At 36.4% G+C, this 23,881-nt stretch overlaps 1 protein-coding gene across 3 annotated transcripts; it reads left to right on the top strand.

Annotated features, from left to right (window-relative positions):
- The first annotated feature begins 6,625 nt into the window (after window positions 1-6,625).
- Window positions 6,626-12,278, top strand: LOC104607931 (nucleobase-ascorbate transporter 6). 3 transcript variants are annotated; one of them, XM_010273719.3, is made up of 15 exons: window positions 6,626-6,929; window positions 7,162-7,512; window positions 8,087-8,184; window positions 8,298-8,474; window positions 8,569-8,669; window positions 9,131-9,206; window positions 9,504-9,563; window positions 9,733-9,917; window positions 10,212-10,308; window positions 10,732-10,818; window positions 10,917-10,975; window positions 11,075-11,166; window positions 11,265-11,342; window positions 11,444-11,604; window positions 11,712-12,278. In XM_010273719.3, exons 2-15 carry the CDS (start codon window positions 7,395-7,397, stop codon window positions 11,928-11,930), a joined length of 1,608 nt encoding a protein of 535 aa, XP_010272021.1. In that variant the 5' UTR covers window positions 6,626-6,929; window positions 7,162-7,394; the 3' UTR covers window positions 11,931-12,278. The 3 variants fall into 3 exon arrangements, with proteins under 3 accessions (XP_010272021.1, XP_088758798.1, XP_010272020.1); XM_088902672.1 differs by having other exon boundaries at window positions 6,646-6,929; window positions 7,368-7,512; XM_010273718.3 differs by having other exon boundaries at window positions 6,929-7,512.
- Window positions 12,279-23,881: the final 11,603 nt, after the last annotated feature.

The raw sequence follows: 23,881 nt of genomic DNA on the forward strand, positions 1-23,881 counted from the left end.
TATCTATGTTCTTTTATTTCCCAGGTAAATAAGGCAATGACCATTTTAGCCATAAAAATCCATTATTAAAAGAGGTATTTTTGTCCTATTGAAGTGTTGGCAACTTTCCCCTCATGTGGGAAAGTTATTTACCCATTTAGGAGATAGACTGTTATCGAAAGTGATCATACTGGGGTGTATGTCCATGTTGAGCCAAATTTCAGAGAACCCAATCTCAGTACAGTTTGTGGTATGGATAAACCTAAGGCAGCAGCAGCAGTATAATATACAAATAGTGTGGCACTCGGTAATTAATGGATATAGAAGCATTTGAGGATGTTCCAAACAATTGTTGTTTGGAATGCCTCATGAAAATCAACGAAAATATATCGCATGAGTCACCTTATCCAACCCCCCCTCTCTCTCTTCTTTGTTTTTCATGAACATAGATCAGTAGGTTTAATGGGGTTTGTGTGACAACCGGCTATATCGGCCCAAGTCGAAACTCTTCTATACTTATCAAAGTCCATGCATGTACAAAGAAAAAAAAAAGTAATTTTTGGGTAGGAAAAGAAATAGTCCTTGGTTCCTTACCAATGGTGATTTGTGGTTGGCCTTCAAGGTTCAAATCACAAACTATTGAAGAATGCTGCAGTAGACGGTTCTTCAAATCAATCGGCTGGTGCGTGTCTTTTGTGCAAGGTCCCACATCATAATTATACTACGTTAAAAAAAGTGAACAAATCAATCAAGATTCAAGATCAGGTTAACTATTGTATGGTTTTGGTTAGTAGGAATAGTGGTTTGGAATTGGAATCATCTATTTTAATTCCAACTGTTTGGTTTGGTGGAATCGGAATATCATTCTCATTCCTGGTGGAATGATATTCTCCCATTTGAGGGAATATCCATTTCATCCTCTCCCTTGGAAAGAGATCCCATTCTAACCGATTCCAATTTAAATTTCGATTCGCATATGAACTAAACAGGTTATGGGAATAGACCATTGTAATTTTGATTTTGAGGGATTTTGATTTCAATTCTGATTCCAATTATCAACCAAACAGATCCTTTCTTTCTCCTTGAAAGCCCAGGACCCGGTGAATGGATACAGGCCTTTTCACTTGAATGGACAAAGCCCTTGATTGAATGTAGACCTAACCTTAATTTTTTTTGCGTTTAATTTTCTTGCCATACAGAAATTTCTAAAAAATGAAAGAAAATAATTGCTAAAATAGTTTGCCTTTCATTTTGTTTTATTTTCACCTAGCAGAGTTTAGACTTTAGATATCCTCTCACGAAATTGGTCCTCACACCCACCTCATATCCCTGGCAGCTTGCAGCGACTCAGCGAGGTAGGTGTGAGAACCAATTTGGTGAGGAGGATATCTTTAACTCCACCTATGATATCGCAAAATCTTTGTAACCAATCAATGGTATCATAGAAACGGTAACCAATCAAGTGGTTCCTTTTTATTAAATTTTCTTCGTTTTAGCTTTCTTTGTCCTAGCCAGGGTAGATTGTAGTTTTTTTTTGATTATGGACTTAATTAGTTACCTTAGAGATGTTTCTGATTTTATACTTTGTTACACCAAATTGAAGTCAAATCCATGTTTTGTTTTGCATGACAACAACTAGTAGTTAAAAAAAAAAAAAGAAGGAAATTTTCAACTCTGTAGAAGCCTAGAAGGTGACTTTGCCTCTAAACTAAGGTTTCTTGAAATTATTATGTTTGGAGATGGTTTCTTGTTGAAAACTTCAATATGAATTTCAGAAGGAGGTATTCAAACTTGTGTCGTGGATCCCTAGAAAATAAATAAAACCCAAGTGGAGTGGGTAATAAATGGGCTCTGGTTTTGACAAGCGCATGAACTGGGGATGTTTTAATTTAAGACTTGGAAATCCTCATATCCGGATCTATATACCCGAAACAAACCAAATGAGTGGTGAAAACAAGGGTGCTGTTCCTATTATTCTTGGGAAACTGATTTATTTTACAGACCTCGAGTCAAGCTGATGCTTTTTTCTTTTTCCTTGCTCTCGGTCTTAAAGTTAAAAGCTGGTTTTACCATTTTCCTTACTTGTGCTTCTCTGTTTGACAGATTTTCCACCACTTTCTCATGCTTAGACGACCAGTACAAACTTTACTGAAAGTTCCTCATCTGACATATAGAAGTTTTACAGTTGAGAGCGAGTAAGGTATTGTAACATGACCCCACATCTCTCTCTCTCTCCCTGCAACAACGTTGAAGTACTTCCCTGCAGGTTATTTAGATTACAAATCAAAAGAGAAAAAGGTGAACCAGTCGGGTTTTATCATTTATGCTCCCCTTGCGAACTTGTAAATCTGTTACAAGATCAGTAGTGCAGACTTATGGGTCGTTCATAATGATAATACCAATTAAATCAAAATATGAGATTAATAATTATCTATATATTTATATTATTAAAGCACTTGGATTTTAATCAGTTTATAAAAATTAAAAAAGTTTTAATAATTGGGTCATTTTCATGTCTATAGATCATCATCAACCTTGCCACTCATGTTTGATATAATTTGGAGAGTTTCCCAAAGTAATAATAAAGAAAGGATGGAAGAAAAAGAAAGGGGGAGAGGAGAGGAGGGAAGGGAGACGCACTTTCAGCCTTTCACCAGTGAGCTGCGATGCATACATGAAATCCAGAGCTAAAGTAAAGCCTAAAGCTAATAAAGCTAAAGATATGTGTATTAATTAATCAGATTCCCGTTTGACGTCAAAAAAGTGGCTCCTCTATCTGCCAAGGGCGGGCGGGCGGCCCCTTGTTCTAATCAATCTCTCCTTCTCTTTGTGCAAATGCCAAACGAGAAGCAGCTTGGTTTGTTTGATCATGTATTGCCTACACGTACATACACACCTGGGCCTGGCCCCCAAATTATATAACGTGATCCACCTCCAAACATTTGATGAACTCGATCAGTTCAACAACTTAACATACTCCAGTCCAGACGTTTCAGCAGGTTTGAATTCCAAGTTTCACATCATGATTCGTTTTGTTTTTGAAAAAACAACACAAAATCATACATGTTGTCGAAAACCCTTAATGTCGACGCTTTCAGTTTTTGAAAATGAAAAGTTGCCAACGGATCCCGTCTTTAATTGGCTGTAATGGGTTTGGATTTGGATGGCTTGATTTTAAAATTTTAATGAAGCTGCTGACACACCTGCTCCATACACAATTAATAATGATACAACAACAGAACAGAGAACACGTGTTGAACCTATTTACTATGTACTTACAAATCATTCAATATGTTCTCCTTTTCAAGCAATTATATATATATATATATATATTTAGTATTTATAAAAAAAAAAGGTAATGCAGGTAAAATAAGGTAAATTGTGCAATTTAATGGTCCCTTGAAGTTGGACACTGATGCAGGAACCAATGAACGTGCTTTCATTAACGAAACAGACAGCATTGTAAGTCTGTAACTACTGATGGATGGATGGATCAGGTCCCCCGGCGCAGGTAAAAAAGTGTAAAATGTTTTAATTGTGATATGATGGACCTCTCATCATCTCTCACTATCCTGTTTTAATTAATTTGCAGCGAAAACAAAACAAGATAAAAGTCATATTCAGATCTGTACGTAGCAATAATCGTTCAAAAAGATTATTTGTGTAGGATGAAACACGTCACTTGGCCATTGATTTATTGCTTTCAAAGTTGACAAAGTAGTTTGGGTTTAAGCCTCTCAAGTAACAGCAGCTTTACTTGTTTTAACACACGCTGCCAAAATAATAAACTGAAGCAATACCCATTACATGATCATGGTCAATATATTTTTTATGTTATGTAAAATTTGTTTTTATTTTAACCATATCCAATGGATCAGTTTCGGGTTAGAGATTTGGACAGACCAATAATTGGACCAGTCCAGACTAAATGGTCCAAAGTATTTATGGGATTGGATTTGACCTGGTCTATTTGTAATTGATTTATATTGGATTAAACCAATATCCAATCTATTGATAGAAGATAAAGATACACATGTGTCAATGGACCAAGTTTGGGTTGGAACCAATCTAAATAAAATACAATTTAAACAAATTAGATGGTCTAAACATTAAATTGGACTGATTTGAAATGTTCTTCTTTAAGTATTCATCAGATTGGATTGGATCTAATCTATATCTATAATAAACTCATATCGGCCAATTGACACCCCTAGGCACCCCATGGAGTGAAAAGAACAATTCATTTTAAAGAGAACAATGACCTTCATTCATATCTATCTGTCTTGGTATTGAATTGAAGCCATTGAATAATAAGCATGTTAGAGTCATACACATCTTTCAGTACTGGGAGCGCTCCTCATCTCTTATCACCCATAATTCTTAAGGCTCACTCATACATATTTGCATTTGTACTCCTTCCAAACTGAGCTTAAACTGATAAAATAGCTACAACAATTTCGTGACCACCTTACATCAATTTCAGTAATGAATATGGACGAAATTAACTAGCTATTGAACAACTACAATATTGAACTGAAGATGATGTTGAAAAGCAACAATCATAAATTCCCAATCCAGGGTTACATCAGTCACAGTGAAATCTTTTCTTTTGTTTTTGGTGATAACAAAGCTTTCAACACGACCATCTACAACCACACATACAAAATTGTATGGGTGGAAGATCGAATGGTTGGTTGTGATTTAGATCATAACAGACTTGTTTTCTTTTCTGTGTGACCCGTTGTGTTTTAACTTGTGATAGCTACATCCATATATGACACTCTCCAGATGAACCCAGCTAATTAAGCTAAAAATGAATAAAAGAAAACAAAGAAGGAGAGAAAAGAAACACGTTTGGCTATATCATTCTCAATGAACCGCCGCAGACCGTAAAGTTTGTCGGTGGCAATTGATTGATTAAGCTTGTGACTATTAATAATGCAATTGCAATTAATTGCACGGTTTTTGATCCCCCCTTGGCTCCTTGGCTGGCCCCTGCCGCCACATACCTTTATCACCCGGATCTATGGGTATGTTTACAGTACTGCCCTGTATTTCTTTCTTTTTTATGTACTATTTTTAATTAATTAATTTTGTTAATAATTTGATTTAATCTTTTTATTCTACGCCATGCAAAGTGGATAGCCGTCCCCAAACCCAGCCAAAGGAATTGAAATTAAAGCAATGTGAAGTGGGCCCATTAAACTTTAAAAAGCATGATGAACCATTGGCTCTCTCTCTCTCTCTATATATTATATTATATAGTATCAGTTTGTTGCATTAGAAAAAAAAAAAAAAGTAAAAGTAGGAATAAAATAAAATGTCTTTTTATAATTATATTAGGTACATGTAAATTCTAAAGGTGGCACTTTGGGGTGTTAAGAAATAGAAAATGAACTTAACTTAGCTCTCAACATTTTCAAAGAATAGAATGCTCTCTCATGGGTTGGGAAATTGGGAAGGGGTGCTCCGTTCTCTTCTCCTAATCAACATGTCAACTCTGCATTATTTTGATTAATCTAAATGTGCCAAGTGGCATTCCAAAGTCCAAACTTGATGAGCATGTTCTCTTGTTATATCAATGTCAAGTTGTCAACCTATCTTTTTATTTTCCATTCCTCATGTTGTAATTAATGGAGTAGGAGTGCAAACTCGATTACTATATAATATGCGTTTTTAGTTACATGAATTGTGCTGATTTTCCAAGTCAGCAACCAACCCACGTGCCTAATCAGCTAAATTAATTATTTAAAAATAATAAATTAAAGGCTTAATCCCCCATTTATTTGTGTTTGTGATGTATTTAGCTTTAAACACAACACACCCTCTGGAGCTTTGCTTTGGGCCTTTCAAGAATGTTTACGTATATTCCTACCACGTACGACCCCACCACCCATGGCCCATGTCCTTGATCCATCGCTATTCACTCCGTCTATTGGGCTCAAATACATTGGTCTTTCTTCAATCACACATCCACACACAATTGGCAAGTGCCAACTCTGTGAGGGGCAGGATGTTTGAAAGTTGAAACCCTAAAAAAATGGTCGGCACGGCAGACGCTGTGGATGCAATATAAAGTGAACACGTTGATTGCATGAGTTAGCATGATTTTGATTTTGAGATTGAGAATTTGAGAGAGAGAGCGCTCACTAGCTCGGAGCCTCTATCACTTTTTTAATTTTCGGATAATTCTAAAGGAAAAGACAAAACCCTGGTTTTTGAGATGTGACTCGAGTCAGAATTACAACACTCGCGTCTGGCTACACCCAAATGTCAAGTAGAACTTAATCCAATCCTCTTCCTCCTCTTACCAGAAACCAGAGAGAGGTGGGCTGGCCGTGGTCCTGGCTCCTGGGTGTTGTATTTATTAGCAACACAGTAATTAGTTTTGGGAGCATGTTTGTAATTGACAGAAAAGAAAAAGGACTAATCAGTCACACCACCCAACAAAACAACACATCCACACGGATCACAATGCCTTTTTATTATTGTTGAAGATTGTTCTTCAGCAATAAAAACACTCCTAACTGAAATTTTTGGGAGACAGCAAGGAAGTAGCGAGAAAAAAAGACTGTGTCGGTTGTCCTTTTTCTGTTTCATTTTTCATTTTTCATTTATTTTCTTCACTTTCTTTTCTTTTTATTGCTTTTGTTTTTTTCTCCGCACAGAGTTGGGTACCTTGCTGTGTGCTTACGGTGCCAAAAGAAGTGTGAAAATTACCTTCTTTCTTCTCTGTGACTCTGTGCTTGCGTTATTAGAGAGTCTACTATGTATGAGAAGAAAGGGAGTTCTTAACTTCTTATTATGCTTTTTAGTCTTATTTTGTTTATTTGTTCTTTTTTAAGAAAAATATAGGTTGCTTAGCAAATGCTTTTTACCTTTATCTTTACGCGGGGTGAATGAAGAGGAAATAAACAATTATTAATTGCAGATTCCTTGGTTGCAGAGAGGTATTTTGGTTTCTTTCTCGCTTTTGGTCATTTCGGTCGCCTTTTTTTTTATTTTTCTTCTTTCTTCAACTTCTCTCTGTCTCTCACTCGTCTCTTGGTTTCTGAAGTGGGTTTTGGGCTTTTAAACTTCTGGGTCTATTCATTTCATTTCTCTCTTTTAGTGAACTTCAAAAGGGTGGTGTTGCAGGGTTTTTCTTCACTCTAATGCTTGCCATTTGATTTTCTTCTCCAGATTGTTCTCTGGCTCCTTTTTGCTTCTGGGTTTCTGTGTTTTCTGTCGCAGTTTGAGTCTCTCCCTACCTCTCCTTATCACACTAAACATCTATCCGGGTGTTTTCTATCTGTTTTTGCTTGCGGTGATCTGAGGGATTTGGACTTTGCGTTGTGCGGATATTTCGCTTTTGTTGTGCGTAGAGGTTAATTTGTTGTTGCTTTTAGAGTAAGAGGAGGAGAAGAAGAGAAACCATGGCGGGTGGTGGTGGTGGAGCGGCGCCGCCGCCGAAACAGGACGAGTTGCAACCACATCCGGTCAAGGATCAGTTGCCCAATATTGCTTACTGCATTACAAGTCCTCCTCCGTGGCGTGAGTCTCTCCCTTCTGTTATTTCTTCTTTTTCATTATAGCTTTCGAGTTTTTTCTGTACTGTTCGAGGCGTAAAATTACTTCTGGTATTTTCCTTCATTCATATTCATGCACTTTTTTTTTTTTTTTCCATTTTATGTTAAGGTATCCCTTTGATTCTGATTTTTCTTGGTAATGTATTTTATTGCTTGTAACCTGGAACTCATATTGTCATATATTCATATTTATTTGTTTCTGGGGTTGGTAATCTGATGATATTCCTTTTACTATTGGTTGACCATTTTGTTCTCTTTACTTACTATTATTGACTACCTACAAGGACTACGTGTTCCTTTTCCTTTTACCGGTGAAGCCTCTTCTCCGCCATCCTCTGATTTGTATCGGAATCCCCATCTTGTATTTTGCATATCTCGGATGTAGTTTCCATGTGTTCAGGGTTTTGGATTGATTCAAATGGATTCCATTTTGGTTGAATTCTGTTTTTCCCCCACCGAATTCTACTGCTTCCCGTATTTGTAGCAATGCCAGAGTAGTTCTTCTTACTGTTTACATGCTTTGGTTATTTGTAATGCAGCGGAGGCCATCCTGCTTGGTTTCCAACATTACCTTGTTATGCTGGGCACAACAGTTATTATTCCCACTGCTCTTGTTCCCCAGATGGGTGGGGGAAATGTAAGAATTAGTAACACATGGATATTAAAAGTTTATTGCTATCGTTTATTCTTCACCTTATTTTTCTAATGTTTCTTATCTGCATTACCATCGTCTTCTGTGTTTAACCACAGGAGGAGAAAGCAAAGGTGATCCAGACACTGCTATTTGTTGCTGGATTGAACACACTGTTCCAAACATTGTTTGGAACCCGATTACCTGCAGTTATTGGAGGGTCTTATACCTTCGTGGCACCCACCATTTCAATAATTTTGGCTGGACGACACAATGATACTGTGGACCCCCATGCAGTATTGTCATCTCAACACCATAATCCTAAGTTATTTTGTGTTGTTTTTCATGCTAGTGTTGTAATATGAAATCTATTCTCCAATGCCTTAACAGAAATTTGAGCGCATTATGCGAGCAATCCAGGGGTCCCTTATTGTTGCATCAACTCTTCAGATTGTCATTGGTTTCAGCGGTCTTTGGCGCAACATCACAAGGTTAGTCTAGGATATTTGAAGATGAAAATCTCAGACCTTGCTGAGCCCAGGACTTAATCAGGACTTGTATGGTTGTATGTGTTAATGGTGCATTGCACTGAATTAGAAGGTGAAAAATGTATCAATGAAGCCATGCTTTGTTCTGGCTGAGTGATGCATTATACTTCTTGAGGTTGACATCAGTCCTGTTCCTGTTTGGTGATGCATTATCAACGAAGCCATGATTTGTTATGGTTGAGTGATGCATTATACTGCTGCTTGAGGTTGACGTCGGTCCTGTTAACTGGCCTGTATTGTACTTGATTTGCCTGAGATGATCTGTGATAATTAACTGAAAATAAGCTCCAAATATTTGCGTTTAACACTAGAATTTTAAAGCTTGACTTTCAATGCACAGTTCCATTGAATCTTCTGAATTGTGTTTGTTCATCTTATAATCCTGCCTGATTTTGTCTGTCCAGGTTCTTAAGTCCACTTTCAGCCGTACCCTTGGTAGCTCTAGCTGGGTTTGGACTATATGAGCTTGGTTTTCCTGGGGTAAGTATCTAGAAATAGCTTTACAACTGCAGTAAAAAGATGTGGGGAAAGATCTCTTCTATACTGATTTTTTCGTAATGTCCTTGTATTATCACCATTCTTTTAAAACTATGGTGCCTAGTCTTTTCAAATGATATATATTTTTTTATCAGTAACCTTTTCAAATGATATTTTTTTATCAGTAACTTTCTCAAATAATATTCTTCAAAAGGATGAATTTTTAGTAGTTTTTTTTTTCAAAACTGAACCCACTATCCTTGGTAAAACTTATCTGAGCATTATTGCCTCAATTTTTAGGTCGCTAAATGTGTGGAAATTGGACTGCCACAGCTCATCCTGCTTGTAATTTTCTCACAGGTAATGCTTTGGGATATGTGATATACAACCAATAATCTTGTTGCAATAGAAATTGTTATAAAATATCAACTTTTACTTACGTGGTGTAAAATTGAGACTTGTTATCAACACTCTATTTTCTTCTTGGGGATTCTTCTAAGTGGCACTGATGGTAAATGCTTGTTTGCAGTATATTCCCCATGTGATTCGAACAGAGAGGCATGTCTTTGATCGATTTGCTGTTTTCTTCTCAGTCATAATTGTGTGGGTTTATGCTCACCTCCTCACTGTAGGTGGGGCCTATAAGAATGCAGGGCACAATACTCAACAAACTTGCCGCACCGATCGTTCTGGTCTCGTGGAAGCCGCTCCATGGTAAGACTTTTGGTAGTATCATCATGATGCATGACCATCAATTATTGCTACTGTACCAATTACAATTGTTGTTGCTATATTGCAGAAAATCATGTTTTTCTTTTTCTTTTTTTTTTTTTCTTTTATGTGAAATCTATAAACAAATGCTTGGTTTTTTTCGATTCTGAGTGGGTGCAAGTTACTAGTCAGTTATATTTACATAAAAAAGCTGGTCTCATTGTAGCCATAGATGACATTCTCATAGATGGGTATTAATTATTATTTGGTTGTGATTTATGTGATGTGTACATGCAGGATAAGAGTTCCTTATCCATTTCAGTGGGGGGCACCAACATTTGATGCAGGTGAAGCCTTCGCTATGATGGCCGCCTCATTTGTTGCCCTTGTTGAGGTTTGGTTACTTGTATATCTTCATAATTTGTGCCCTGGGTGCATGAATTTGTCTCATGCCTTTTATTTTGGTTGGAACTCTTTCATTGAATTATCACTTTAATTGTCTATATTATTATGATGATTTGTTGGCATTGTTATGATATCTCTCTAAAATTATGCAACATAAAACGATATCTTTCCTTCTATATTAAGTTCACTGTTCCTCACATTTTTGAAGTTTCTTTCATAATCTCACTTCAACGGCTCCCTCCACTTGAATATTCTATTTTTAAAGAGAAAGTTCCCAATTGCATATTGAGCTAGTTGGGATGTGCTCCAATGTAGATATTTTAACATTTTATACATAATAATGTATGATATGAATATAATGTTTTATAGTTACTAGTTCTAGTTCCTTATAAATTGATTGTGCCCAATACAGTCCACTGGTGCTTTCATTGCGGTATCAAGGTATGCAAGTGCAACTCCCTTGCCACCTTCTATTCTAAGCCGTGGAGTTGGTTGGCAGGTAATGATGATAATACATAGTTGTCATGCCTTGCAGACAGATACCATTCATTCTCTTGAACTTCTGATGGCAATAAGTTTGTTTGTTTATGATTTCAGGGTGTTGGAATTCTGTTTTCTGGTATATTTGGAACTGTAAATGGATCATCTGTATCTGTGTAAGACTCTTTATTAGGAAAAACTTTGTGCTTCATGAGAGTTATGCTTTTACCAATTTTTTCTGACTGACGTGAGAATTCAACAATATTGTCCTGCAGCGAGAATGCTGGTTTATTGGCTTTGACACGTGTTGGCAGCCGAAGGGTTGTCCAAATATCAGCTGGATTTATGATATTCTTTTCTGTCCTGGGTAAGTTGCTCCTATGCACTTTGAAAATAATAATCTTGTTCTGTTTTTTACTGGCATTGTTAAATTCTGACCATATCTTATGTTCCATGGCTATATAGGAAAATTTGGAGCAGTATTTGCATCTATTCCTGCCCCAATCATTGCTGCCTTCTATTGCTTGTTCTTTGCTTATGTTGGTATGTTTTGATAAACTTGCAGCCCTTGTAATCCTAGGTTATTTTATTATGTTTGAATCAGGTTAACATTAAGGTTCTCTTCCTTTGTCCATGACAAACAGGCTCGGCAGGTCTAAGCTTCCTTCAGTTCTGCAACCTCAATAGCTTCAGAACAAAGTTCATATTAGGCTTCTCGTTTTTCATGGGCTTATCCGTGCCACAATACTTCAACGAGTATACAGCAGTAAATGGCTATGGGCCAGTTCACACACGAGCGAGATGGGTATAATAAATAAAATAATAAAAGAAAAAAAAACCCTTATCTAATGTTTTCTCAATCTTGAATCAAGTAGATTGCACCTAATTCGTGGCTTGTCGTCTTGCATGCAGTTCAATGACATCATCAATGTACCCTTCTCCTCGGAGGCGTTTGTAGCCGGCATCTTGGCACTGTTCTTGGACATCACGTTGCATAGGAAGGACAGTGCAACTAGGAAAGATAGTGGCATGCACTGGTGGGTCAAGTTCCGGTCCTTCAAGACAGACACCAGGAGTGAGGAATTCTACTCTCTGCCCTTCAACCTCAACAAGTTCTTCCCTTCAGTGTGATCTTCTCTTCTGTGGGATGCGTTCGCAGGTCTGTAATGAAGTCATGCTCCCCTCCATAAATGTCTTTTGGGGGTGGGGGGAATTCTACATTTCTACTCCCTCCCTCTGCCTCGTTTGTCTTCTCCACTCTATTCTGATGATGGAAACCCGGATGGTATATTCGAATCTTAAGCCAATTAATTACACGATGCCTACGACTACGGACATTTTGTTTCCTTCTTTTCTTTGAATTATTATATTTATTTTTATTTCTTGTAAATCCAAATAGTTTAAAATGGATTTGAAGTGGGTAAAGAAACAAATTTAGTACTTGTAATCTTGTAATTGATTCTCTCTACTTTTATTTGAGCTTTTGTGTACTTGTGGCGTTGAAGAGGTTTCAATTTCAGATAGGTGTTGAATGGTTTGTGGTTATAGGTAGGTAGGTAACGGCAACATTTGCCATTTGGCAAGTTTTCACTTTTATTCTCCCTGCAGCTACCGCTTTTAGGAGGTGTTTAAAAACTGGAAAAAAAAGGCTTTGGGGTAAATGTAAAGAATAAAGAACTACATATTAATTGAATTTTGATTGTGGTCTAGAGTAGTATGACGTGCCCTCCCGAGATCTGCGCATTATTTTTCTCTAGTTGACACTCGTTCGTTCGGTTGCTTCTCTCCCTCAAATGCTTGAAATACTAACCGCAAGAGAGGGTAGCGACTACCGACTAGCGAGCAGGCAGTGACTGGGACGTGAGTGTAAATGAAAATAAGCGAATGTTTGTCAATTAGGAGATTCACAGGATCAAACATTAAATGAAAATGGGGAAGGATTCATTTACCCATAGGCCATACATAGTTATAGGAGATCGAGGTTGTTGCGATCACCACCTCTCTGATAGTCTGATTTGAGACGGAGGCCTGGAGTTAGGACTTTCATTATCATGACTTTGTTATTTTTCCTACTACTATACCAACCCTACTAATTAATCCCCGGTATTCACTCGGGGTAAAAAGTTGTTAGCAAAAAAAAGGGTAAATTACAAAAACCCCCTTCTACTATGGGGTCTGTGACAAAGACCCCCTGTATTTTTTTTGTTTTGCAACAAAGATCCCTCTGAGCTTTGGCTGTTAGACGAGACCCCTCTCCGTTAACGTTCCGTCAGTTAATTTAAAAAAATATTATTTTCATTTGAGTGTTTAAAATTTTTTAAATGCCCGAATTACCCTTTTATAATTAAATTATTATTATTATTATTATTTTAAATTTATGAAATCATCTACACCACTATTCCTTGGAGTAATATATCGTCCTCGTTGCCTCCTTGGCATCCCCAAAAAAAGGCAAGTATAGTCTCATGCTCTTGCAGAGCGACGCATGATTGTAAACCATATCCTTTCGTTGCTCAAATTCAAGTGCGGTGGTGAATTCTGGAGATGGAAACGAGGGAGACAAGTATTTTGGGTCAAATCCGAAAGCAATCTTGCAAATGTTGTCAGAGGATATCTTATAGATTGATCACGGACTTCTCTACAACGACCATAGAGAGATTCTGGTTGTATAACTAAAAATGCAGCATTCGAATCCATGGACATAAAAATAGAGAGTGATGATCTGGAAGACAAAAGAGAAAGGAACGACGATACCTCCAGCAAGAAAGAACGACTTGACCCTCCAATTGAAATCTGACAATCCGAAAGGTTTCATGTAATTGCTCCTTTGATGGAACTGGTTCATAACCATAGATAACTACTTGTGTGAACCCGAAATTGCATTTGTTAATTCGACAGCTAGTTTAGTTCAGTACGTACTTGAGTAAAACCATCAATAAATATGAAAATAGACATGGATGCTGAACTGAGAAACGGGGCCATGCTAGTTTAGTTCAGTATGTACTTGAGTTCAAGTGTTCAACAGCTAGGTCGATTTGAGTACAACCAACGATATATATATATATATATATATCAAAATGTCCCAATGTTTCGAAATCAATCTGGTCAATTCCACTGCTGTTATATATGGACTTGTGGGCATGGGCACAACCTGATTGAACTTATTTGATTCAGCTTCACCCTTGCAGTTTCATAAAGCAGGTTGCAAATTCTTCGGAGACATGCATAAGATATATGTTGCTTTCTTGTAAACGATCCTTTGTGGACAAATAATTAAGTTTGGTGAGATGACAAGAAAAAAAAATAGAGAAAATTTAGTAGGATATTTTGGTAATTTAACGGCTTTTGTCACCTGATTTAATGGCCGAGAGGGTATTTGTTGTAATGTAAAAATTTAGGGAGGTCTGTTGTAAATTAAAATACAGGGGGTCTTTGTCACAGACCCATAGTACGAAGGGGGCCTTTATAATTTACCCTAAAAAACAAGAAAAGTCATGAATAAGGATTACGAAATTTTCAGTAATTATGGTTTCATATTATTGAGAATTACGGTCTGAGAAAGCTGAAAGATGATGAAAATAGAAAAGGACCAAAAAATCGTATATCAAATGGTCCATATCATTCAACTGCTCTGCCAGATTGATAGTTATGTATGAATATTGAATAACAATCTTAATCCTTGTTGTAATTTCGTAGACGGAACTCCTGAATGATGATGAAGCATGGCTCCAAGCCAAGGTGTCCCTCCTCCTTTCTTTCTATTCATGGGAGGCCACGTCTCCATGTTTGTTGATAATTGATGTATTTTATATCTATTTAGACTTCTTAATCTTGACTAGTCTCTAGAGGAGAGGGTTAATCCAACAATTTTCTTTTTTTTTTTATTAACTAGAAATTGGATTTAGGTAACAAGTCTTTAGTTATTGACGAGAAGGCTTTAAGCATGCACCCCAATGGCAATGACGAACTAGGAATCTCTTTTCAACAAACGACGTCTTGGGTCTTGTGTGTAACTTAATGGCCAAGAAACCTTTTCTTGCCAAGGAGGTATCCATATTAGTATACAACAAAGATCAGGTCGGTATTATTGATGAGTTTTATTACTTTTTTTAGAATTTTATAGCATGTTTTATTAGGGGCCAAATCTTTTTGGAAAGATCTTTTGTGACAGTATTAAGCTTTTGTATTAAGATCTGAACAGTCTGAAGTTTATTTGGTTAGTCTCGTCTTTTTTATATGAAGATAAATAGAAAAAAATAAATGCAAAAGCTCTATTTAAAACTCTCAAAATTGCTTATTTTAGATTTCTTGCATTTTTTCAATGCATTGGCTTTTAGTGATTAAATCTATCACGAACCAAATGGGAAAAGATCAAATCACGGATTATTAGACTTGACCACATGAAAAGATGTACCAAACGGAGCCTTAGTTTTTCTAAATGTAAACCAAATGTGTTGCCATCAAGCATAAAGCTTGTTGAGCAATGATCCCTGGAGAAGATTCGAGGTGCTTAATTAATTATAGAATGTCATCTGAAGTTGTCACCCAATATTATTGAATTAGCATCCAAATTGGAAAGATGGGATCTGATGGTGGTGGGCACTGGGCATCTAATTTATTGCATTAAGAAACATCATTCACTAGGAGATCATGGAGAAATATAAAGGGTCATAACACCAAGTATAAATGCTTTGTATAGAGCAAGCAAACTTTGCAATTCTGTCTACAATTTGATTTGATTCTCTGTGGGCGAAGGAAAGTGCGCAATAGCAAAGGAAGTCATAAAACTTCTGCGGTCATCCACAACAGAAGAGATGCACCACGATGGATTATAACTTTATATTGTCGGATTGGATTTGCATCCCTAGAGAAGAATATCTCTAATAATACAAAGCTCTCACTTACAACTTTGCCCAAAAATATGGAGGTATCAACAAATAAAATATGGTTTAGAGTAAACGTACCTTGTCCAAAGCGAATACCAATAAGTTGTCAACAAGCAGCCTTGATGAAGCCCTCGGGATGGAAAAATTGCATCACCTCTTTCTCCATTAATGATGATTTTGTAGTGGTCCAAGGAAACACATGCAAGGATAAGGTCTTACAAGAGCAAAACCTCACAATTTAAGTGTGAATGAGAAAAGTCCATTCAACCTTCTCATAAGCTTTATTTAAATCAACCTTAATCAAGAAGTTTCTGTTATGTCCCTTAACTCTATGCATGATTATCTACTATTTGGTGACCCAGTACAAAAATTGCTGAAACCTCTTTTGACGTTTCTAGTTGTTGTTGAAACTTCTCCTGAATTTTGGTAATTGTAATCATCTCTCCTGAACTTTTTGACATAATCTTCTATAAAAAAAAAGGCATGAAAATGTCTAAAATACCCATGCAATTACTTTTAACAAAAAAAAATGTTTGTTTTTCAAATTTTGTCTTATATTAATCACTACCCCAACCCCCCCCCCCCCCAATCTCTTTTCTGAAATTGATTTATTTTCCAAAGTTTTCCTTCATAAAAATCACTCAAAGATAATAAAAATTGCAACTTTAAATTTTCTTTGTTTTTGTTGCTCATAAAGTTTGTATTGTTTTTTTCTCCTAAAAATCAGTCTCAATAGTAACTGCATGGGTATTTTGGACATTTTCATGCTCTTCTTTTTTTTTATAGAAGATTCTACAAGAGGGGGTCTACTTGCAACTGCATTAGAAAGTTCAAGGGAAGTGATTGCAACTACTAAACTTCAGGGAAGGTTTCAGCAACGGTCAAAAACTTTAGTGGAGATTTCAGCAATTTACCCAATGCATTTTGGAGTCGTGTAACTAAATCTGTCCAAAAAGGCTGTAATCTAGATGAAATAATTTTGGTATTTACTTTATAGGAAACATTTGAGAGCCCAATTGGATGGAAGTGGGTTACCCTTTCCACCATATGCTTCTTTTGGAACCAACACTGTCAGTGGCATTCACTTCTTTAATCAACCAGAGACCACCAAATGCATTCTGAACAAATTCAGTTATGATAGGGTAAATGTCATCCCAACACTTCTGATAAAAAGTGAAGGCATACTTCATTGGGGCTGGGAGCCTTGAAGGGCCCTAATAGAGAATAGGGCTCAGTTTGAAAAAAGTACAAATGCAAATATGTAGAATGCAAAACCTTGTATTTTGTATATATCTGCACTGTACATTTTTGTATCTGTACTCCTTCCAAACTGAGCCTAGAAAGTGCAGCATTTTGTTCTAGGGTAACACTAGCCGGCAAAAGGCTTATTCCATATCCATAATTTCGACTTTGATTTTCTCTTTAATTTCCGAGAATGCAGCATTGATTTCCTCTTTAATTTCGATTCTGATTAGTAGACCTACTTACTCAATATCTATAATTTATTTTTATATAATTAAATATACCTTGTGACTCTTTTATTTTCATTTTCTTTCAAATTTTCAAAGCATACCCTGGCCAATGGACTGGTTCTTTTACCTTATGAGTTTTTTTTTTTTATTGAATATTCACCTTAATGAAGGGGTTTATACTTTATAGAGGAGATAAAAGGAATTACAGGACATGTTATTTTTAACTTGGAGATGGGGGTGGGGAAGGTGAAGACAGAATTCACTCAATCCCAAGACAGTAACAGTGGTTACGAACTCATCATTTAGGTCTAAATGCAACAACCCGCTTTGTCTAATTAGGATTAGGATGCCACATTGTCATCCATAAAAAATTCAAAACCCATTTGCTTATTGTACACATTTAAGCTTACCAAGCCAAGTTAAAATCACATTCATGTTCTTTCTTTCTCTGTTAACCAAATCAGTCCATTGGTCATCTTTTCTCTCCTCCCCCTTTCCATGTTCTTTCTTCTTTTTCCTACCAAAAGGCAAAATAGAAATTTTAAATAACTTAACAGGTACCTTTTCATTGATGGATGGTATTTAAGTCCAGTGGAGTCAGCACACAGGGTATATTAGAGTCTTTTTGAAAAGCTGAGGGTATGTCTAAGTCAGTTTATGAAAGCCCAGGGTATATTTAAGTCTTTTATCCTTAGATTTATGAAATATTTTAGGTAGATATCCAAGCTGGCCCATCCTTTAACCACTAGTTCTGGATGGGCCTTTCCCGATTGTCAGTGCTCTGAGATGCAGCATAGGTATAGCCACATAGGCGTAAGGTCTATCATAAACCTGAGACTGGGCTGGGCCAGACGGACCGAACTTACGACTATTGGTAACCATCTCTAGATAACAGTCAGTTCAGCCCAGCGAGAGAGAATGGTTTTAAGTTTTAAAAGTGTGCAATTATAGGAATCGAAGTTTCTCGTGGCACAGAAATGCGTGTGGAGGACTGTGATGGAATGGAAATGAGATAGCGATTGACGTATACAACCCAGCTTCCATGGTTGTATCCAAAGGGACCATAGTCGGAGGGCCGAGTAGAGAGCTAGCTAGCTGCCTAGCTCAATCTTAAAGAGTGTTTGCCAGTGTGTTACTTCCACTTGGGTGGGTCGCGTCATGACATCATATTCTGTGTCTCAGCTCACTCTCTTCTCCATAAAATGTAATAACCTCATCCCTAGTTGGTGTTTTACAGTCGTCCACTTCTTTGAAAAGTAGAAGCTTTTCTAATGAAGAAAGTCGATATTGTTTTGTCACTTCTGACGATTGTTGTTCTCTGCCTTGTCCTCCTCAGTACGACTTGATCTAAGCGAATGGGACACCTTTCCTCTAAACTTTTACTCTTTACTGAGACTTAGTTATTGCTGGCTCGGCCTCTTCTTCTCTGTCCTGTCTTACCATTAATTCTTAGTAGAACGTCCCAACTCCCTGTAGTGTAGTTTTCATGGATGTCACACCATCCTAAATATCTGCTCTAGACATTATATATCCATGTGTAGGCCATGAGGTCCACCTCCTGTAAATAATAATGGGGTGGTCTGAGATGGATGCTTGTGAGTTGTGTGATTAGAGTCGGTGACAAGACCCACCTCTCACCTCTCTATTTTGGAGTTTACACTCATTCAGTTTTTTAACACTTAATAGATTACAATACTGCTATGCAAAGCTTTAACTGTGCAGGATCATATTGAGCTCTAGCCTTTGACTCTCTGTACAATTGTCTCAGAGTACAAGCGGGTTAATCAGATTTGGGCGGTGAACTGATGTGGACAGGACATTACACTAAGAGCTGGACTACTTTCAATCAAATTAAGGCCAAATAAATAAATGAGAGGGTGGGCTGGTATGGTTATGAATAACATAACAAAAGCTATGAGAGTATGAGATCCAAATCAAAATGGGATGGGCGGTCGTGGGCTCATTTTGATTATATATAGATAAAAAAAAGGTCCAATGCATGTAGCTATATATCTATGATCTACCACACATTAGTCCAAAGCAACAAAGAGAAGCACAGTTCTACTGTAATTGAATTAATGGGATTTAATCTTGGTAATTAATTACTGGTTGTGATTGGAAGTTGGACTGCCTTGCCTGGCCAATAATTCATTTTGGGTGGAGAGCTGTCCTTGTTAATAAGCCCTAGATTTCATGCATCATGTCACATTCATTGGGGATTATGAAATATCTTGGCCTATCTATATAATGGAGTGAATAACAGTTATCACCTAACTGTTTCCTAATGTGCTTATATGCTATCTCTAATATAGATTCCCTGCTCGCTTACTGTATTCCCAACAAGTTTTGCCAGACGCATCAGAAGAGCATATTTATACTTGCAACATTTTCTTGTTCCAACAATGTTTACAGCATAAAAAGGAAATTCCAGATTTCTTGAACTGGTTATAGGAACTCAAATTCAGAAGTAAAGTAAGAAGAATAATGCTCAATGAACTTAAACCTTGGTATAGATGTTTAATAAGGTATTGCATTGTAAAACCCTGATTGTAGAGTCTTTTTTCTCATCTTGTGTTTTATGTGATATTCAATGTTATGAGCCGATATGGTGGGTGTATTGCATGGCATTGCCTTTTTTTTATTTTCATTTTATTTAAATTCATTTTTTATATTAACTCAGATTAATTGCTGTAATCTCTCGGTAATTCCTACCCTCTATCCTCTCATTAACTTACCATTAGTTTCCTCCATTAAACTCTCATCCTATAATTTTTCAATGCTTCCCAAATGTACCCCATTAGTTTAAGTATGCCTCACATAATATTTATATATATATATATATATATATATATATATATATATATATATAAATATAAATATATATAAGTCATCTTGTGAGACTTAAATTCAGTAATTCAACTAGGGCTTTTTCAAGAAATTTGGGATTTATTCAAGGTTTCACTATTGACTATGATGTATAAATGATAAAACATTTTTTTGATCATAATCAAGGCAAAAGATTATGCAAATCAAGGAGTAAGATAATTTAATTTAAGACTATATGATGCATAAAACTCTGTCAGATTTGGGATTTTCCCAGAAATGAAAACAGAATAGCCTTGTTTACAAGTCAAGTAATCATCGTCTTCATTTTTAACTGCTGAGGATGGTTCTTGGAAGCTACATAAATGAAAAATTGGAGGTTGGAGGAGCTGCTCTGTCTGCCATAATCAGATAAACAATAAAATGAAGAGGGTAGGGCCCTTCCATTCCCCATTGCATAAAGAAGAGGACATATTATCTGCCATTCATTTTTTTTTTGTTTTTTTTATAAGTTAGATTAATGTGTGGTGTGCCCAAATGGCTACCCCTTCACAAAAATCCATATCCATATCCTTGGGACCATTCAAGGCTGGAACACTTGTTTGGTGAACCGAATGGAAGAAGTTACAGAGTAGGGACCCGGCCAGCTGTTGAAATTAAATTATAGACCAGTCAGCAGTCATATCAACCATCCTAGACTGCAAAAGTTATGTACCATTCAATCTTAACCATACAAGGATTTGTGAATTAGCTACTTAGTCAACAATAAGAATACCAGATTAAGCTGCTGACTTGGTCAACAATTCAGCATTGAAAGCGTTTTAATGAATGGATATATATAGATTATGCACCAGGTGGTGATTGTGGTACTTGTGGAAGCTTGATTGTGCACCAAGTGGCTAATTGCAAGCAGGAGGCTTTGGGTTGGGTCAATGTATGCATAGATTATCAGCATAATTACCCTCATTAATATAAAAGTTATTTTGTGGCCGGTGCTTCAGTGTTCATCAATTTGTGGTCAATTCAAATTCGTTAGGGGGTTGCCTATCATCATCCTCACCATAACTCTCTCTCTCTCTCTCTGCAAATGCATGGGGTAGAATGTGGAATATGCAGTAAAGGACTAAAGGTTTAAGGTCATGTCTTCAGTGATAAGGGAGGAATGTTATCTCCCTCACAAGAATACACCAAACCCACCTCCTCCCCACTCCCTAGCGAACACACAAAAAGAGGGGGAAAATTCTATGTTGTTTGGTGGGAAGGTTTGATGAGAATGTTAAAAGCTTAAAGTTGACATTTGAGACCAAGAAATGTTGGCCCCACAGGCTACAATTAATGAATAAAGGGAGTTAAAATATTAGCCAATTGTGTATATTCAAATCTGGTCTCTGCAACCCTAGAAAAATAAGTTCCTCCAGTTGATGTTGTTGGATGTGCCTTTCCCTAACCATAACAAGTTAATCCACATATTCATTTAATATGAATGCCTGTCATCTTCCCTACCTTCATATTTCAACAAGTCTCCGTTCATCATTCAACTTTGTTGACCCAACATCCCCAACACTTCACATGGCTACATAGACTCTCATTAGTCTTACACGTGAATACGATTTAAAATAAAAGAAAAAAAAAATTGCAGGCAAACTGCACTGGGAGAAGCACGGATTTACAAGAGTCAAATATCTTTGGGATTATATAGCTTTTTTGTACTCAATTAACCCATAATCCAACAAGAAAAATATATAAAGAAAAGGGAGATGAACAAAGAAAAATCCAATTGTCTAGCATTTCTCTGAGGCTGCTGCAGACAATCCGGCCGGCAACTGCCTGCTTTGTCTTGGCGACCAGAGCTGATCTGATCTGCCGTGACAGTCCGTTTGTCGCCAAAACACCCACTAAATCATCATCAACTAGCCATAATTATAGTAATCTGGTCTTCCTTTTCTCTAACTTTTTATATGTCTAGGTTATCTTGGTTGCAGAGAGGAGATTCCCATTATCTGTTCCACATCACTCCACTCGATGTACACCAACCCAAGAGCACCCTATATCAATTTTTATAATATCTTGCTTAGTTCGGTTGCTTATATTTTATGGAAGCATCTTTGTAAAATCTTAATTCTTTTTTTTTTTTTTTTTTTAATACATGCCAGATTGATAGTTTGAGTTCACTTCAACTGCATTGGGCTTTGAAGTGTGAAGTGAGAAGCCTTTACCCAAAAATAAAAATACAAAGAAACCCAGATGCTTACATGCATTTTAAAAAGTACATGCCAAGACATATAGTTTAATATAGCTCTAGTGCCTTTTGCTTTAAGATCGGGAAGAAAGGGGTCTTCAAAATTTTCTTTTAGATAGAAAAAAATGTATGAGGTATATATATATATATATATATATATATATATAAACAGAACTCAATATTGTGGGAATCTTTAGAAAACAAGAGTTCTTTTGAGACAACATGAACAATGTGGCTGGCGGGTAGAGATGGAGTCACTACTCCAACTTGATCCAATACAATAAAAATACAAAGAAACCTGATACAACCCAATTAATTCTACTCGGCCAGCCCTGCTTTCAAAATGTTAATGTATCTTGTAAACCGGCCGGGTTGGATGTATAATTGAAATCAAACCTGACCCGCAACTGGATCATGGCTGATTTAAAATTCAGCTTACACCCCACCCGCATCTAGAGTGGAACCTCATCATTAGTTCCACGGCCTGTTAAACAGTTAAAGCGGTCAGCTAATCTGAATTCCACTTCTGGATTTCCTATCCACAAAATTTTTTCACATCCCAACCCACTGGACACTGCAGGTGCTTATTGGAAACATTTCCTCAGCGGGTTTTGTAGCCTGTATTACACAAGTCTGTTTGTTGTGATTTTGACTCCCAATCAGCCCTTTTTTTTTTTTGGGGGGGGGGGGGGGGGGGGTGGAGGAAAAATATACATGGAGAGGAATACGGATTTCAATGGACTTTGAAAGGTCCAGCACTCGATTTAGGGCTGAAAACAGTATCTCATTGTTCGACTTTGAATTCAAATTCTATCTTATTAAGGCTGATTTCAATTCAATCAGTTTATAATTTTATTGAATATGGATCCACCTCTATCCGATCCAATATAATCCGATAAGGTTCAATTTAAATATCATTGCTCATATATACTTAAGATTCATATATTATATATCTCATATATACTTGAGATTCATATTATATCTCAGTAAAGCTGGCCTGAATGTTTTATTTTCAATAAATTGTCCTTGGTTCAAGTTTTATACAAGTAATTTTCAATTCATTTTGTTCTTAAAATATAATATTAAAGTCATTTTTACTTCATTTTATTATTAATATATAATGTTTTGGTCATTTTCAGTTTAATTTATTTACGCTATTTAATAACTGATTATAATTCGAATTCAATTCAAATCTGCTAGATACCCAATAGACATGATCCAATTCAAATCCCAATATAAATGAATCAAATTTGGATTTACTTATATCCAATTCAAAACGATCCATTTTCTATCCTAACATGATTCTACCTTTGATCTGAATAATTGGATGGGATGAGGATTTAACCCTATTTGATTCTATTAAAATCCAAATCTGATTAAAAATTATTATTATTATTATTATTATTATTATTATTATTATTATTATACAAATTTATAATTAATAAATATAATATTTAATATTTATATATATTTATTATATATATAACTCAACAATAATTAATTTTTTTAATTTTTTGTCATTTTACAGTAAGACAGATACGAAGAAATAGAAATCCAATCTGAGCTTGCATATCGAATTTTGGATCGGGTGCAGATGCAGCTGGATAGTGGATTCGATCCGATTACAGCGTGACTTAAAAGCATCCAACTTCCATTGTTTAT

The sequence above is a fragment of the Nelumbo nucifera genome, chromosome 4 (assembly GCF_055504915.1).
Source record: "Nelumbo nucifera cultivar China Antique chromosome 4, China Antique-T2T, whole genome shotgun sequence".
Classification (NCBI taxonomy): Eukaryota; Viridiplantae; Streptophyta; class Magnoliopsida; order Proteales; family Nelumbonaceae; genus Nelumbo; species Nelumbo nucifera.